Raw genomic sequence first — 16,132 nt, forward strand, 5'->3', positions numbered from 1 at the left:
ATACAAATAAAAAACGATTTTAAAGTGACACTGTCACCCCCTTTGTGCATTCTGACATCTCTACACAGGTGTAAAGGGTAAATTTAGCGTTTTTCATACCTTATTTCATATCATACATCATGGTGTTTGTTCAAGTAAAAAGTGGCCTTGCGACATTAGCGCCACTTAGCCCCGCCCACAACATTACCGTTTGCCCCGCCCCCTTGACACCCATTGGTTGGCCGACGTAAAGGGGGTGGGGTCTAGACTTTTCGGCCAGCCTGTTACAATGGCCGACGAGGGGGCGGGGCCAACTGTGGCATTGTTTGCGGGGCTAAGTGGCGCTAATGTCGCAAGGCCCCACCCACTTAACACAATCTGCAGTTGATAAAAGAGGACTTTTTACTTGAACAAGCACCATGACGTATGATATAAAATAAGGTACGAAAACAGTTAAATTTACCCTTTACACCTGTGTAGAGATGTCAGAATGCAAAAAGGTGACAGTGTCACTTTAAGCCCTTACAAGGGCTGTTTGGCTCTTTCGCTAGTATTCCCTGCCTACTAGAACTCTAATTCCCTCCCTAACGCTCTCCCTAATTAGCAGCAGCTCTGTCCCTAATCTCTTCCAGCACACATCTGAAGCGAGCACTGCCGGCCGCGATTTTTATATGGCAGGGCCATCTGATCTGGCCAACCAATCGCTGCTATCTACATGTATGGGTTTCACATCATCGCAGGATGTACCAAAGAGTCTCCTGCATGCTTATTGGCTGAAAAATAGCTCCCAAACTTACAGGAAATGGATGAGATTTTCTCAAGTATTGTGAGATGCTCGTCCGAGTAACGAGTACAATCGATTATCCTACTACTCGAACGAGTACCAAGCTCGAACGAGCATGTTTGCTCATCACTAGTACAGTGATTTGCACAAGAGTGTTAGGGTGGTTCCCAGGTATGCAATGCCTTTCGATTACCAATCGAAAGCATATTTTGTTTTAAAATGGGAGATCAGTTCCATGGGTAAATGAATGGGCATAGTTTGCGTTTTTTTGCGCGTTCAAGTGGTAGTATGAAAAGGCGCCATACTGGCGTATACTATCCATCACCGCCGGGAGAGATTGCTGGGACTGCGACATGGATAATAGGACATCATCCGCATAGAGCGAAATAAGATGAAAATCATGTCCCATCTGAATTCCTTCAATTTTGGGGTCTTGTCTAATGGCCTGGGCACGGGGTTCCATCGAGAGCACAAATATTAGGGGCGATAAGGGGCATCCTTGCCTTGTGCCATTAGTGATCACAAATTCATCTGAAAGGGCTCCATTGGCCAGAACTCTGGCTGAGGGATCAGAGTATAAGGCGGTGATGGCCGAGAGTATGCGTCCCGCAAATCCCATCCGCTCAAGGGCCGAGAAGGCAAATGACCACTGAAGGCGGTTGAATGCCTTCTCGGCGTCCAAGGCCAATGCGGGGAGACCCGTTTTTTCAATATGGTGGAGGATTTGTATTACCCGACGGGTATTATCCGACGTTTGGCGGCCAGGTATGAAACCGGCTTGATCGTCGTTAATAAGAGTTGTAAAGATAGGGGCTAGTCGTTGGGCTAGTAGTTTGGCATAGATCTTCACATCCGAGTTCAATAGCGAAATCGGACGGAAGTTTTGGGGGATGTCAGGCGTTTTACCGGGCTTACGGAGGGTGATCACCAGGGCTCACAAGGGCTTGTAGGTTTTCTTTTGGTAGAGTGCCCGAAGTTACCGCATGTTGGAAGAATTTCACCATTGTGGGGATCAGGATATCCGCAAACATTTTGTAGTAGTGATTACTGTAGCTGTCGGGGCCAGGGGCTTTACCTGCTGGGATGGATCTGATGATTTTAGACAATTCCTCTGCCGTGATAGGAGCATTGAGGTCCTGCAGGTGGGCCTGCGTGAGAGAGGGAAGATGTAGTGAGGAGAGGAAAGACGAAGTTAGAGATGGGAGGTTGTCATCATGAGGGACACTGTTTTTCAAATTATATAGCGAGGCTTAATATTGTTGAAAGCCGTCAGCAACATCTTTAGGTGTGTAATGTCCCGCTCCCCCACCGCACTGCCTCCCGCCCCATAGGCGTACTGTCCTTAGATTTCAGTACGCCTGTGGAGCTGGGGGCAGTGTCGGCCTGGCCGTCGGCTGATACGCGCTCTCTGGGGACATCCCAGGGACTTCCCTGTACTTTCGGTGTGCGCTCTGCTGGGGAATCCCCGGGACATCCCCAGAGAGCGCATATCAGAGCCGGGCCGCCGGGCCAACAGGGTGAGAGAAGACAGCCGCAGTGGGGGAGCTAGGTGATAGGTGAGTTGTGGTTATTATTATTATTTTTTTGTCCAGGTGACATGTTAAAGGGGTATCTATAAGGGGAGAGTGCACAGGGGTGCTATATACTACAAGGGGAGAGCGCACAGGGGGCTATATGGGAGGGGGAGAGCACACAGGAAGCTATATACTACAGGGGGAGAGCACACAGATGGGCTTTATACTACAGGGGGGCTATATGGGAGGGGAAGAGCACAGGGGGGCTATATACTACAGGGGGAGAGCACACAGGGGGCTATATACTACAGGGGGGCTATATACTACAGGGGAGAGCACACAAGGTGGCTATATGGGAGGGGGAGAGCACACAGGGTGGCTATATACTACATGAGGGGCAATATACTACAGGGGGAGAGCACACAAGGTGGCTATATGGGAGGGGTAGAGCACACATGGGGCTATATACTACAGGGGGAGAGCACACAGGGGGGCTATATGGGAGGGGAGAGCACACGGGGGCTATATACTACAGGGGGGCTATATGGGAGGGGGAGAGCACACGGGGGCAAGCACACAGGGGGGCTACATACTACAGGGGGGGTATATGGGAGGGGAGAGCACACGGCGACTATATACTACAGGGGGGCTATATGGGAGGGGAGAGCACACAGGGGGGCTATACACTACAGGGGGGCTATATGGGAGGGAAAGAGCACACAGGGGGGGCTATATACTACAGGGGGAGAGCACACAGGGGAACTATATATTACAGGGGGGCTATATGGGAGAGGGAGAGCACACAGGAGGGATATATACTACAGGGGGAGAGCACACAGGGGGCTATATACTACAGGAGGGCTATATGGGAGGGGAAGAGCACAGGGGGGCTATATACTACAGGGGACAGCACACAGGGGGCTATATACTACAGGGTGCTATATGGGAGGGGGAGAGGGCACAGGGGGGCCAAATACTACAGGGGGAGAGCACACAGGGGGGCTATATATTACAGGGGGGCTATATGGAAGGGGGAGAGCACAGGGGGCTATATACAGACATGACAGACATGACTTACTTATGAGGAAAACCAAATCCCCTTCACAACATATCCCTACATTGGTCACCAGATTTAGCCCTCAGTTTGGACAAATCATGGATATCATCTTGAAACACATTCACATACTGCGGAGTGACCCAATACTGAATCACATTTTACAAGCAGGGTGTCGGGTTGTCTCCAGTAGAGCCTTCACGTTGGGAGACATACTGTCCCCTTCAACCCCCAAACGGTCGAGGTCCTCCACTTGGCTTAACTGTAAGGGCTTTTACAGGTGCGGTTAGGTTCCTTGCCGCACCTGTACCGTAGCATTGCCCAGCAAATCTTTCACCAGCAGCTCTGGTAGAGAGTTCCAGATAGGCTGTTTTCTCAATTGTAACAGTACACATGTAGTGTACATCATTCTGTAGAGCTGAGAAGCTGTAGAGCTGAGAAGATCGGAGCTAAGTTACGTCTGAGTTGGAGTGTTGCCACCGATAGGTCGGCTTAAATGGCGACCTGGTGGTAGGGAGCGGGTAAACCATCATTCCGTCTGGCGAAAGACATAAGGCGTTCCTTAACCGTATAGAAGTGGACTCGCGCTAAGATGTCACGGGGCACCGAGTTGTCTAGGTGCCTGGGTTGGGGCATCCTGTGGGCTCTGTCCACCTCCAGCTATTGAGGAGAGCAATCCGGAAGGGCTGCTTTTATGAGCTCTCTCACATATGCTGGGATATCGGCTGGTGCTACTGTTTCAGAAACCACCCGAAGCTTAATATTGTTCCTGCTGCTTCTGTCCTCTAAGTTGGCCATTTTTGCTTTAATCGTGAGGACCTCATCTTCCAGGTTGTTCTGCGAGTCAATCACTTCATTGTGGGAAGCGGCAAATTTTGTCTGTAGGTGATCCATTCTAGAGCCCAGCTCGTCCACAGTGGCAGATATGGGGTTATTTAGGTTGTGGATGTCTGCTTGAAAGGATTTGCATAGTAATAGAAGCATGTCCTTCATAGAAGCTTCTGTCAGTGATTTATCAGAGACAGGGAGAGAGAATAAAAGGCCTATTACATGGGTCGTTAAGAGCAGCAAACTAGCACTCTCAGCGCTCGTTTGCTCCTCGTTCCCCGCTCGCTGCCGCCGCTATTCAGCGCGGCTGCAGCGAGCGGGTGAGTGCGGGAGGGGTGGCGGGGAGCTGCGGGGGGGCTGCCCGGGGGATCGCTGATCGTCCGGGCAGCCCATAGAATATAGCAGCGTCTGCTGCCGACGCTCCTATTCAACGGAGCGCCGGCAGCAGATCGCTTCTATATCAGTCGCTTGTTTTTCAACATGTTGAAAAACAAGCGACTGCAACGATCAGCCGACATAAACGATGTTGGCTGCTCGTTGCACTCTATTCCACGGGACGATTATCGTCCGTAGCGGCCAAATACGGACGATAATCGTTCCGTGGAATAGAGCCTTTAGTCATCCACAGGACCTTGTTCAGTAGTATAGTCATGGTCAAAAGTTTTGAGAATGACACAAATCTTATATTTTCACATGATCTGCTGCCCTCTGGTTTTTATGTGTGTTTGTCAGATGTTTTTATCACATACAGAAATATAATTGCAATCATATTATGAGTAACAAAAGCTTATACTGACAGTTACAATGAGTTAATGCAGCAAGTCAATATTTGCAGCGTTGACCCTTCTTCTTCAGGACCTCTGCAATTCTCCCTGGCTGCTCTCAATCAACTTCTGGACCAAATCCTGACTGATAGCCGTCCATTCTTGCACAATCAATGCTTGCATTTTGTCAGAAGTTGTTGGTTTTTGTTTGTCCACCCGTCTCTTGATGATTGACCACAAGTTCTCAATGGCATTAAGATCTGGGGAGTTTCCAGGCCATGTACTCAAAATCTCTATGTTTTGTTTCCTGAGCCATTTAGTTATCACCTTTGCTTTATGGCAAGGTGCTCCATCATGCTGGAAATGGCATTGTTGATCGCCAAACTGCTCTTGGACGGTTGGGAGAAGTTGCTCTCTGAGGACATTCTGGTACCATTCTTTATTCATGGATGTGTTTTTAGACAAGACTGTGAGAGAGCCGATTCCCGTGGTTGAGAAGCAACCCCACACATGAATGGTTTCAGGATGCTTTACAGTTGGCATGAGACAAGACTGGTGGTAGCGCTCACCTCGTCTTCTCCGAATAAGCTGTTTTCCAGATCAGAGAAAATGACTTTACCCCAGCACTCAGCAGTCCACTCCCTGTACCTTTTGCAGAATATCAGTCTGTCCGTGATGTTTTTTCTGAAGAGAAGTGGCTTCTTTGCTGCCCTCCTTGAGACCAGGCCTTGCTCCAGGAGTCTCCACCTCACAGTGCCTGCAAATGCACTCACACCTGCCTGCTGCCATTCCTGAGCAAGCTCTGCACTGCTGGTAGCCCGATCCCGCAGCTGAAACAATTTTAAGAGACTGTCCTGGCGCTTGCTGGTCTTTCTTGGGTGCCCTGGAGCCTTTTTGGCAACAATTGAACCTCTCTCCTTGAAGTTCTTGATTGTTGCCTGAGGTCCAATCTTTCTAGCTACGATACTTTTCCCTGTTAGGTCATTTTTGTGCAGTGCAATGATGACTGCATGTGTTTATTTAGAGATAACCATAGTTAACAGAAGAGAAACAATGATGCCAAGCACCAGCCTCCTTTTAAAATGTCCAGTGGTGTCATTCTTACTTAATCATGACAGATTGATCTCCAGCCCTGTCCTCATCAACACCCACACCTGTGTTAATGGAGCAATCACTGAAACGATGTTAGCTGGTCCTTTTAAGGCAGGGCTGCAATGATGTTGAAATGTGTTTTTGGGGTGTTTTTGACTTTGCAAGTAATTGCTGTTAAGCTAGTCACCCTTTATAACATTCTGGAGTATATGCACATTGCCATTTTAAAAACTAAAGCAGTAGACTTTGTAAAAATTAATATTTGTATCATTCTCAAAACTTTTGGCCATGACTGTAGATTGTTCATCCCAGCCTTTCAAGATTACCCTCACTGGCTGAAGCATTGTGGTGGTGGTGCAGGTCAAAAAGAGAGGAGCGGTACTTAGGAGAGATGCTGCTGCACTGCTGAGGGGATCCCTGATGGCGCATTGGCGTTGTCATTCTTATCTGGAGCCATTTGCATTGTTTTTGGAGCGCTACTCAAGGCTGCAAGTGGTCAGTGGAGAGAAGGGTCTGAAGTAGATCATTGTTTGTCTCGGGGAGCCTGTGCCACGGGAGCCAGAGGGACCATGTATAGGCGAGTCAGATCAGGTCTCGCGCTCAGCGCCATCTTGATTCTCCTCAGGCGCGGCAGAGAAGTAAAACTTCTTCAGTTTATCGTGGCGCGGCATCTTCTTTCTATGAAGCGGCATGTCGGGAGCAGTTTGAGCCGTTATCTGGGTGAGTTGCTGGATTAGTTGCTTTAGGCAGTGTGGGTGTGGGAGCTAACGAACTACACGTCCATTCCGTACGGCAGCCAGACCACACCCCACTACTGCAGATTTTCAATAAAGTGGAAGGAAGCTATCCCATTGTGGAATTCAACCACATATGTGGCAGAATAGCGAGAAAAATTTCACATGTGAACACAGCCTTATTCGTTCTGCTTACACCATCTAGCCTTCTGTAAAATCACAGATCTTGTGGAGTCCTCCCCTCAACAAGTCCGAGCTCTGCGTGTATGTAAGTTACTCCTGGAGATCACCAACCGTGGCTGTGTGTGAGGTCTGGTCATGAACAAGAGTTTAGGGACCTACCTGGCCTTTAAAGATGCTAAAGTCCACAGCTCACCAGCCTGCGGTTAGATTACAATTAGAGATGAAACATTCAGAAATAGTCTTAGGGTGGTATTACACGGGCCGATGGGGGCCCGATAATACCTGTAAACGAGCAGCGATCTGCTAGATCGTTGCTCGATTACTTGGCCTATTACACGGCCCGATAATCGTTAAACAAGGGCTGCAAGGACATCGTTACCGATGTCCTTGCATCCTTTGTTTAAACTGTATACATACCTAATCCATGGTCCAGGGTTCCTCTTCTTCTTAACTTCTCCCCGGGTCCGCGCACTTCAGCTTCACAGCGGCTTGTCTCTGCTGACAGGCCGCTCGGCCAATCACTGGCTTCGGCGGTTCCGGCCTGTGATTGGCCGAGGGGCCTGTCAGCTGACACAGGCCACTGAGAAGCCGTAGCGCACAGGACCCGGTAAGAAGCTCTGAGGAACCCTGGACCATGGATTAGGTATGTATTCTTCTTTGCTAATCGTCAGTGTCGGCCGCGCACCGCTATTACACGTAGTGGTGCACGGTCGGCGCCCGACGATTATAGGTCTGAACTTATATCAACGATCAGCCGATGACAACGATCGGCTGATCGTTGTCTTTAGTACACGGAACGATAATCGGCCGAATTAGGCCGATTATCGTTCCGTGTAATAGTACCCTTAGAGTGCGCTTACACAGAGAGATTCATCTGACAGATTGTTCAAGCCAAAGCCAGAAATGGACTTGAAAAAAGTATTCCAGTCTTTCCTTTACGACCTGTTCTCTGTTTATTGTCTGTTTCTGGCTTTGGCGTCAAAGATCTGTCAGATAAATCTCTCTGTGTAAACGCACCGATAGCTGTATTTATGTTTTCCAGGCGGTCCCCTGGCGGTATCCTCTGCACTGAGCCGCCAGCCTGAGGGATATGAGCGCAGATCAGTTTTGCTTCGTAGTAAGCAAACAAATCTGATTTTCTCATCTCTAATTGCAATAAACACAAAATAGAAATAGTCTGGACTCGTCTGGTCTAGGAGGGGCAGCTTTATAGGGATTATATAGGGTATTTTGGATACAGTGAGGCCTCTTCAATCACCACAGACACAAAGAACTTAAGAGCACAAAAACACACACATTTATTTACTTAAATGGGGTAAAAAAAACAAAACACTTATTAAGACGCATCGGACACATCAACCTCTGCACTTTCAGAACCATCACATACAGTAGAGGTCTCCTCAATGTTCTCCGGCCCAGTGACTTGGCCACCAGAATCTTCTTCCTCTTCACCCTCAGAGTCAGACAGAGTAATGTACGTCAAATCTGATACATCTATGTTACGGCGGCGTCTGGGGGTCTCCTCCTACTCATCCTTATGGCTCTGGAATAGCAATGATACAAGTATTACAGGACAGATAGTGATCATGTGATGCAGCCTCATGGTAAATTATTGCTAGTCATAGTAGCTAATGTTGAGGAATGAATTACAGTGAGATGTGAAGACTTAAAGGGAAGGTCTCAAAGACAACGTCTTGTCCTTTCACCCTATTTTGGTGAAGAATTGCTATTAGAAAGTTTATATTATACAGCAATATAAATTTGGGCATATTATAAAGAACCAGTAACGTGCATACATTTATATATTGCTCCACTTTCTGGTCGAGATTACTCAGCATCATCCTTGCTAAACGCAACGCTCTCCTTTTAGAGTTTTCCATCATGGTCTAGAAGGGAGAGAAGGAAGAGAAGACTGTGAGTGCTAAAGTCTGGCCTAAAATTCTGTGCAGCTTGAATTCACGAAAATTCTTTACAGACTCCAGATCACTTTTTGTTTCACATACACGTCACCACTAGGGGGAGCTCACTACACACTGATTTACAGTACACCAATAAACTCAATGGGGACCCTGTATGTCTATCCTTTAGCTACAATCACATCCTGGTTCACTCATTTGTGCATCTCTCAGCTGTTGGGCTTACACTTGTTCATGATTGCTGTACCATATGCAGCCTATAATAATAATGATTCCGTAGCACTTTACACAGTTTGTCAATTTTGGTCCCTGTCCCCATTAGAGCTCACAATCTAAATTTACCTATTTGTATGTTTTGGGTGTGGGAGGAAACCAGAATACCCGAGGAAACCCACACAAACACGGACAGAACATACAAACTCTTTGCAGATGTTTTCCTTGGTGGGATTTGAACCAAGGATCCTAGTGCTGCAAGGCTACAGTGCTAATCACCGTGATACAACCAGTGTTATACCCTAGACTCACCTTGCATTTCTTGCTGTGTAAAGAGGTTCGGATATGTCGCTCTATGGCACTCGGCTGCATAGGGATTAATATGCTACATGCAACACAATTGGCAACGTCAATTTTCTTTACAAAATTCTCCATGCCCAATCCTGCAAGAAGAAACAAAACACTTATAGCCCCTTACAGGCTAGATCCCCTCCCCCATCCTTTGCATACCGATGAAACATAGAGAGTCCCTAAATAATACATGCCCCAGTTTAGGCATATAAATATTCTGTTGCTTTTAAAAAAAGATGGATGTAATTTGAATGGCTGCAATGGGCAACGGCATCAGCTCAAGACTATCTGCTACTAAGTCTCTCTGATGTTTAAAGATGAAGTGGTATGGTGGGGGGTGCTCCCATGCAAAAGTGCCTGTGTCACTACCTAGGGTGAGATCCCGACTCTGATATATTTTATGGATTTTGTTGCTGAGGTCTGGTACGAGTTTGCGTTGTTCCTCTGTCTTTTTAGTCTTCTGTGACATATGCTCCTGGAAGAAGGTACAAAGAGATGTTAGTTCCTGCTCTGCTTTATCTCTACGGCACACAGTCATAGACAGCAACACAGAGGACATTACAGAGCAGTACTGAGCAGTCTAAGCTGTGATTACAGAATTGGAGTAAGATATAACCCTCACTCTGCAACTCCTTCCTCCATAAACTGCTACAGGGAGCTAATGCTACTGGATAATTTGACTGTTAAGATTTTTTTTTTTTTTTTTAGGCTAGTTTCACACGTAACTGATCTGCAGCGGATTTTACTCTGCGAAATCCACAGCGGGTCTCTTGTAATTTTCAATGAGAAGAGATACTAGCGGATTGACATCCCATGTGAGTATGTAAGTGACAGCCCCCTTTACCCCCCAGCTGGGAACTCCCAAAGCAAGCAGGAGAGTGGAGCAGGTAATGTATGCTCCAGCCAGCGGGGGTTATCGGGGCTGTCACTTGCAGCGGGATGTCTTCTCATTGACTATGACTGACAAGGGATCTGCAGCGGATTTCCCTGCGAATTTGCATGGTAAAATCCACTGTGGATCCGTTACATGTGAAGCTGGCCTTAGAGTGAAAAATCAGCTGTAGTTGTACTTGCTGTGTTGTCTGTGTACAGCGCATTGGTATCTGTCTGCCATCTAATGAATATACAGCAGTGTAAATACACATCCCTGAATAGTATACAGTATGTATCCGTGTGATAACCTGGAATTATAGAGAGGATAAGGAGACAGAGACCCATAGTATACCTGTAGGAAGGTTGCCTTCTTTCTGGGAAGGTTCTCGCCCAAATAATCATAACGCTTCTTATGGAAGTCGCTCTGCAGGTGATTGTTCATCTTCTCTTCATAGAAAGTGCAAAAATCACAAAAAGAACAGGAAAGCAGGATCCTGTGAAGAAAAACAATTTTTTTTTTTTGTTGGTAATTTATACTTTTATGATATATATCTTCATTCTACTATACCACAGGGGCGTCAAACTGCGGCCCTACAGCTGTTGCAAAACTACAATTCCCATCATGCCTGGACGGCCAAAGCTTTAGCTGTCCTGACATGGTGGCGATTGTAGTTTTGGAACAGCTGGAGGGCCGTGAATGTAACACCCCTGTGCTATGCTATAGTGTATCCATTGTGCTTGGTGTTTCTAGTATACTCTGAACCACGTACTTATGCATTAATTTATTTCCAATGTTTCTGCTCTTTGTCTCTTGCTGACTTTTGCTAGATGACTGTGCATGTTCTGTAGGGAAAAAAAGTCAACTGTAATATCTGGATGTTCTTATGCAGCTCTACAGTATATTCACAGGAAAGTCCACAACAAGGCTTAGTTCAAACATACATTACTTGCAGGTGATCTAATTTTATGGAATCAGCAGGTTTTCAGGTGTGACATCTGCAGTGTATGACTCCTCAATACATTCTATGAGATCCCCTACAGATTATCCCAGGAAGTATTGTATAAGTGAATGGGCCCCAACCATGGAGTTGGCTGTCCAGTCATGATGGGAATTGTAGTTTTGCAACAGCTAGAGGGCCTGAGTTTGACACGTATGCTCTAGGTTCACAATTAAAAGAGAAGTCCGGCCAAAAGTATTTTTTTATACGTTAATACAAAGCTATACAAATTCCTAATGTACATTAATTATGGGAAATGCACCTATAGGGCTATTTCCCTTCATTTAGTAGATCCTGAAGTGTTGAAATTCTCTCGAGTTCGTGACGTCACGAACCAGGGTGTAATTCCTATGTAGCGTCCAGCAGGGGGCGCACTATATATAGAAGTCTATGGACTGTGTTGTGTCAATGGGGCTGTATGTAATGTAATAGAGTTGTATGTTACTGTACAGTACACTGTGCTTTATTGATTACGTTTATGTAATACTTTGGGGAGCAAGTGTCCTTGCTCCACAAAGTATTCCATAAACGTGGACGGCACTGAGTCGGGAGGGAGAGAGGTGCCCGTGCATCTAACTACTTCCTTCCCCCCCCTCCCTTCCTACTCGGTGCTGCTGTCACATATACACTGTACTACTCCTCCCACCATCTGCTCATAGTAAGAGCAGATGATGGGGGAGTAGTACCACGGCCATCACCAGCATTCCGCCGCTGCTGCTGCACAGACCATATGACCAGCATCCCCCCAACTAGCCCCTCCGCTGCTGCTGCACAGACCATATGACCAGCATCCCCCCAACCAGCCCCTCCGCTGCTGCTGCTGCCACCAAACATCCCCTCCAACCAGCCCCCCCTCCTGCCGCCGAACATCCCCTCCAACCAGCCCCTCCGCTGCCGAACATCTCCTCTAACCAACCCGTCCGCTGCTGCTCCTGCCGCTGCTGCAGCAGCATGTGCTCTTACATTACCGGGATTCCCCCAGCCGCCACGGCTGCTGCAAGCTCACTGCCGCTCCTGCCTCCTACCGAGTCGTTCCCTGATGTCCCTCCGGCAACTCTCATCATCCGCTGCCGGAGGGACATCAGGGAACGAGTCGGCAGGAGCAGCAGTGAGCTTGGAGCAGCGGCGGCGGCTGGCTGGGGGAATGCTGGTAATGTAAGGGCACATGCTGGTGCAGCAGCGGCAGGAGCAGCGGCGGAGGGGCTGGTTGGAGGGGATGATCGGCGGCAAGAGGGGGGGCTGGTTGGACGGGATGTTCGGCAGCAGCGGTGGCAGGAGGGGAGGCTGGTTGGGGGGATGCTGGTCATATGGTCTGTGCAGCAGCAGCGGCGGAATGATGATGATGGCCCTTGTACTACTCCCCCATCATCTGCTCATACTGTGAGCAGATGATAGGAGGAGTAGTACAGTGTATATGTGGCAGCAGCACCGAGCAGGGAGGGAGGGTGGAGGTAGTTAGATGCACGGACACCTCTCTCCCTCCCTGCTCAGTGCCGTCCACGTTTATGGAATACTTTGGGGAGCAAGGACACTTGCTACCCAAAGTATTCCATAAACGTAATCAATAAAGCACAGTGTAACGTACATTAACATACAACTCCATTATATTACATACAGCCCCATTGACACAATACAGTCCATAGACTTCTATATATAGTGCGCCCCCTGCTGGACGCTAGAAATTACACCCTGGTTCGTGACGAACCCTGGTTTGTGACATCACGAACTCTGAGAGAATGTCAACACTTCATGATCTACTAAATGAAGGGAAATAGCCCTATAGGTGCATTTCCCATAAGTAATGTACATTAGGAATTTGTATAACTTTCAAGTAATAACATATAAAAAAAAATACTTTTGGACGAACTTCTCCTTTAATTCTGGTTCTTTGTATACTGAAACACTATACGAGTTTCCAATATACTTTCTATCCCTAGTTACTGTAAACAGCAAACATTTCTAGAGGAGCAGAATGGTTTAAAACTTTTCAATAGAATTTTTATAGAATAGTTTATAATCCGGCACCATTATAAAACGCCTTTGTATACTGATGCCCCAGTGACCTGGAGGATCGTTTTCTGCTTATTTTACCTGATTCCTTCTGTTTTCCATCTTCTTGGTTTCCGTCCTGGAAAACAAAACGTGAACGCGATCTATGAATGTCCCATGTCTGTGGTGTGATGGGAGTACAGACGGCACACAGAGGCCTGTAACGTGGCAAACATATCTGAAAGCTTGGGGTGGAGCTGTATACACAATGGGGGAGGTTAATCAAACATGGTGTAAAGTGAAACTGGCTCAGTTGCCCCTAGCAACCAATCAGATTCCACCTTTCATTTTCTAAAGAGTATATGAGGAATGAAAGGTGGAATCTGATTGGTTGCTAGGGGCAACTGAGCTAGTCTCACTTTACACCATGTTTGATAAATTTCCCCCCAATGTTTACATCTTACACAACCAGAGACTGAAAGGCCCGGCCAGTCATCTACAGAACTTACAGTGGTCGTGCTCTCGGCTGCCTCCTCAGCTGCACTTTCACCTGGAAGACGAAACATATAGCTTAGAAACCCTATACTATGAGTGACCATCCCCATCCTATACCATGAATATGTTAGGACTAGACATAAAGCTGCTTGGTGTCAAACCTGTGGCCCACATGCCAATTCCCATCATGCCTGGACAGCCAAAGCCTAATGGGAATTGTAGTTTTGCAACAGCTGGAGGGCCGCAGGTTTGACACCTGCACTTTAAAGGAAACCTTCAAGAACACAGAGTCCGTAGCACACCTGTACATGCAAAGTGGGTTCAGTTTATTTACAGCGAGATTAAGGCCAAACCAAGCAAATAGTATATACAACAGCACCTATCTGCCGCAATACTTTTGGCACATTTTGTATGAGACAAGTGAACATTTCGACCCCCCCAGGGTCTTTTTCATCACTGATGAGGAGCATATGGCTGTGCGCGCTCCTGGCGCTGCTCTGTACTGCGTATTATTAGACCGGCTTGGGCCTAAATCTGACCTCTAGATCACTTGTATCCGGCATTGTTATCAGCTTTCCTTTTTGTATGCCAAATACTTAGTTTGTAGAGATTTCTCCAGAAGATGGAGGCTGCAGACTGGCTGCATCCGCTGCACACATAGGAGAATCTGCTTTATATCTTTGACTTATTCCCTCAGAAGTCACCCCAGGATCTTGTAGGACATGAGGTAGAAGCTGCTGGGCCAGATCTACTTTACACCAGTTAGATAAATAAGTCCCCTGGTGTGTGACTGGCCATTTATGAAGGAGTCAGAGTCGGTGCCTGATAAAATATGGGGGTCCTAGCTGAGGCAAAACGTGGAAATGAGCACCAGCCAGCAGGACAGAAAAGACTACTTCTCTCCAGACAACCCTCTTAGCCCCCACTACCTCTGCTCTAGGACACCTGTGATGCAGATATTACCCCATCTCTAGATCCTTAGCCCTAGAACGCTAAGGATGCTGACATTAACCCTGTCAGACCTGGAGATCGCTGATGACTTGTGATCATGCTGGTGTATCCTCTGTGCCCACACAATCACAGTGCCAACAGTGTACGATGCTGGATGAGCACATGCTTTTAGTGCAGTACATTACACGCCAATGGTACGAAAGGGTTAACCTTAGATCAGTGGTATTAACTATAGGAAAACTCCCATATGGGTTATCACTAGTAGTTCCAATGACTGGAGCTGCTCACTAGTACATCATCCACACCACCCATCATTTCCTATCATGCTGGGTTTCTGGTCTATCCTTGTCTTTCTTCATAGATTGCTGCTCCGAGGGTCCGACACCAGGTAAACGTGTCCCAATATCCACCACAACACATTCAACCTTGTCTACGATTCCTCCCTAACTTGTTACTGTCCTCTGTCCCCCATGTGACCCTCCTGACACCTCACCTTCCTCTGATCCGGACTCCTCATGCTCTTTTTTCTCTGCTGTCGTCTTCATCTTTTTCACAGCTGGTTCCTCTTCTTCTTCATCATCATCATCATCCTCATCATATGGTTTATTCTTTACTCCCTTGAAAAAAAACAAACAAACAAAAAAAAACATGACATTTCATAATCCAGAAAGTCTCATCATTCAGCTCTTGTTAACCTGCAGTTACAAGGTGAGAACACAGCCTTAAAGTTAAAGGGGTTATCCAACGTTAGAAAAACATGGCCACTTTCTTCCACAGACAGCACACCTCCGCCTCCAGTTTGGGTGCAGATTTTGCAACTGAGATTCATTAAAGTGAATGGAGATTAATGGCAAACCACACCTGAACTAGAGACAAGAGTGGTGCTGTCTCTGGAAGAAAGTGGCCATGTTATTCGAACGCTGGATAACCCCTTTAGAGGAAATCTATTTACCATAAAATGAATATGAATATTACAGTATTAAGACTCTATGGGGGAGATTTCTCAAACATGGTGTAAAGTGAAACTGGCTCAGTTGCCCCTAGCAACCAATCAGATTCCACCTTTCATACCTCACAGATTTTTTGGAAAATGAAAGGTGGAATCTGATTGTTTGCTCACCATATATCCCTATACATCTACATTAAATATATAAGTTATATATACACCAGCCAGACCACTGGTTTTAAAGCAGAGTGGTGGTCTGTAACCTAGACAACGAGCAGGAGGGAAAGGGCAGCATATCAGGAGAAGGAGGCATAAATGTAGCTTCAAAATATCCCTACAAGATCTATCTATCTGAAATGTTGTTTTCACATGGATAAATATAGGATTAATGAGACATACCGTCTATGTACACAGAGATACAGTATGGCTGTGTAGTAATATAATGGTGAGGTATCAGAGGCGTACAGC

General features: G+C 46.9%; 2 protein-coding genes across 4 annotated transcripts in view; one reads left to right on the forward strand and one right to left on the reverse strand.

Annotated features, from left to right (window-relative positions):
* LOC138784166 (A-kinase anchor protein 8-like) overlaps positions 1-16,132 on the forward strand; it is a 94,594-nt gene that overhangs the window by 9,412 nt on the left and 69,050 nt on the right. The window lies entirely within an intron of this gene.
* The window catches only part of LOC138767732 (A-kinase anchor protein 8-like), a 69,012-nt gene continuing 61,086 nt past the window's right edge, over positions 8,207-16,132 (reverse strand). For all 3 annotated transcript variants that reach the window (XM_069945475.1, XM_069945466.1, XM_069945456.1), the window contains exons 4-12: positions 15,212-15,335; positions 13,782-13,822; positions 13,375-13,411; positions 11,056-11,128; positions 10,638-10,779; positions 9,782-9,887; positions 9,374-9,504; positions 8,729-8,818; positions 8,207-8,475 (exon numbers count right to left, since the gene is read on the reverse strand). In XM_069945475.1, coding sequence (XP_069801576.1) covers positions 8,458-8,475; positions 8,729-8,818; positions 9,374-9,504; positions 9,782-9,887; positions 10,638-10,779; positions 11,056-11,128; positions 13,375-13,411; positions 13,782-13,822; positions 15,212-15,335 — 762 coding nt within the window. In that variant the 3' untranslated portion in view covers positions 8,207-8,457. The remainder of the gene's footprint in view (positions 8,476-8,728; positions 8,819-9,373; positions 9,505-9,781; positions 9,888-10,637; positions 10,780-11,055; positions 11,129-13,374; positions 13,412-13,781; positions 13,823-15,211; positions 15,336-16,132) is intronic.

Source organism: Dendropsophus ebraccatus, chromosome 1 (assembly GCF_027789765.1).
Source record: "Dendropsophus ebraccatus isolate aDenEbr1 chromosome 1, aDenEbr1.pat, whole genome shotgun sequence".
In the NCBI taxonomy this organism is placed as follows: Eukaryota; Metazoa; Chordata; class Amphibia; order Anura; family Hylidae; genus Dendropsophus; species Dendropsophus ebraccatus.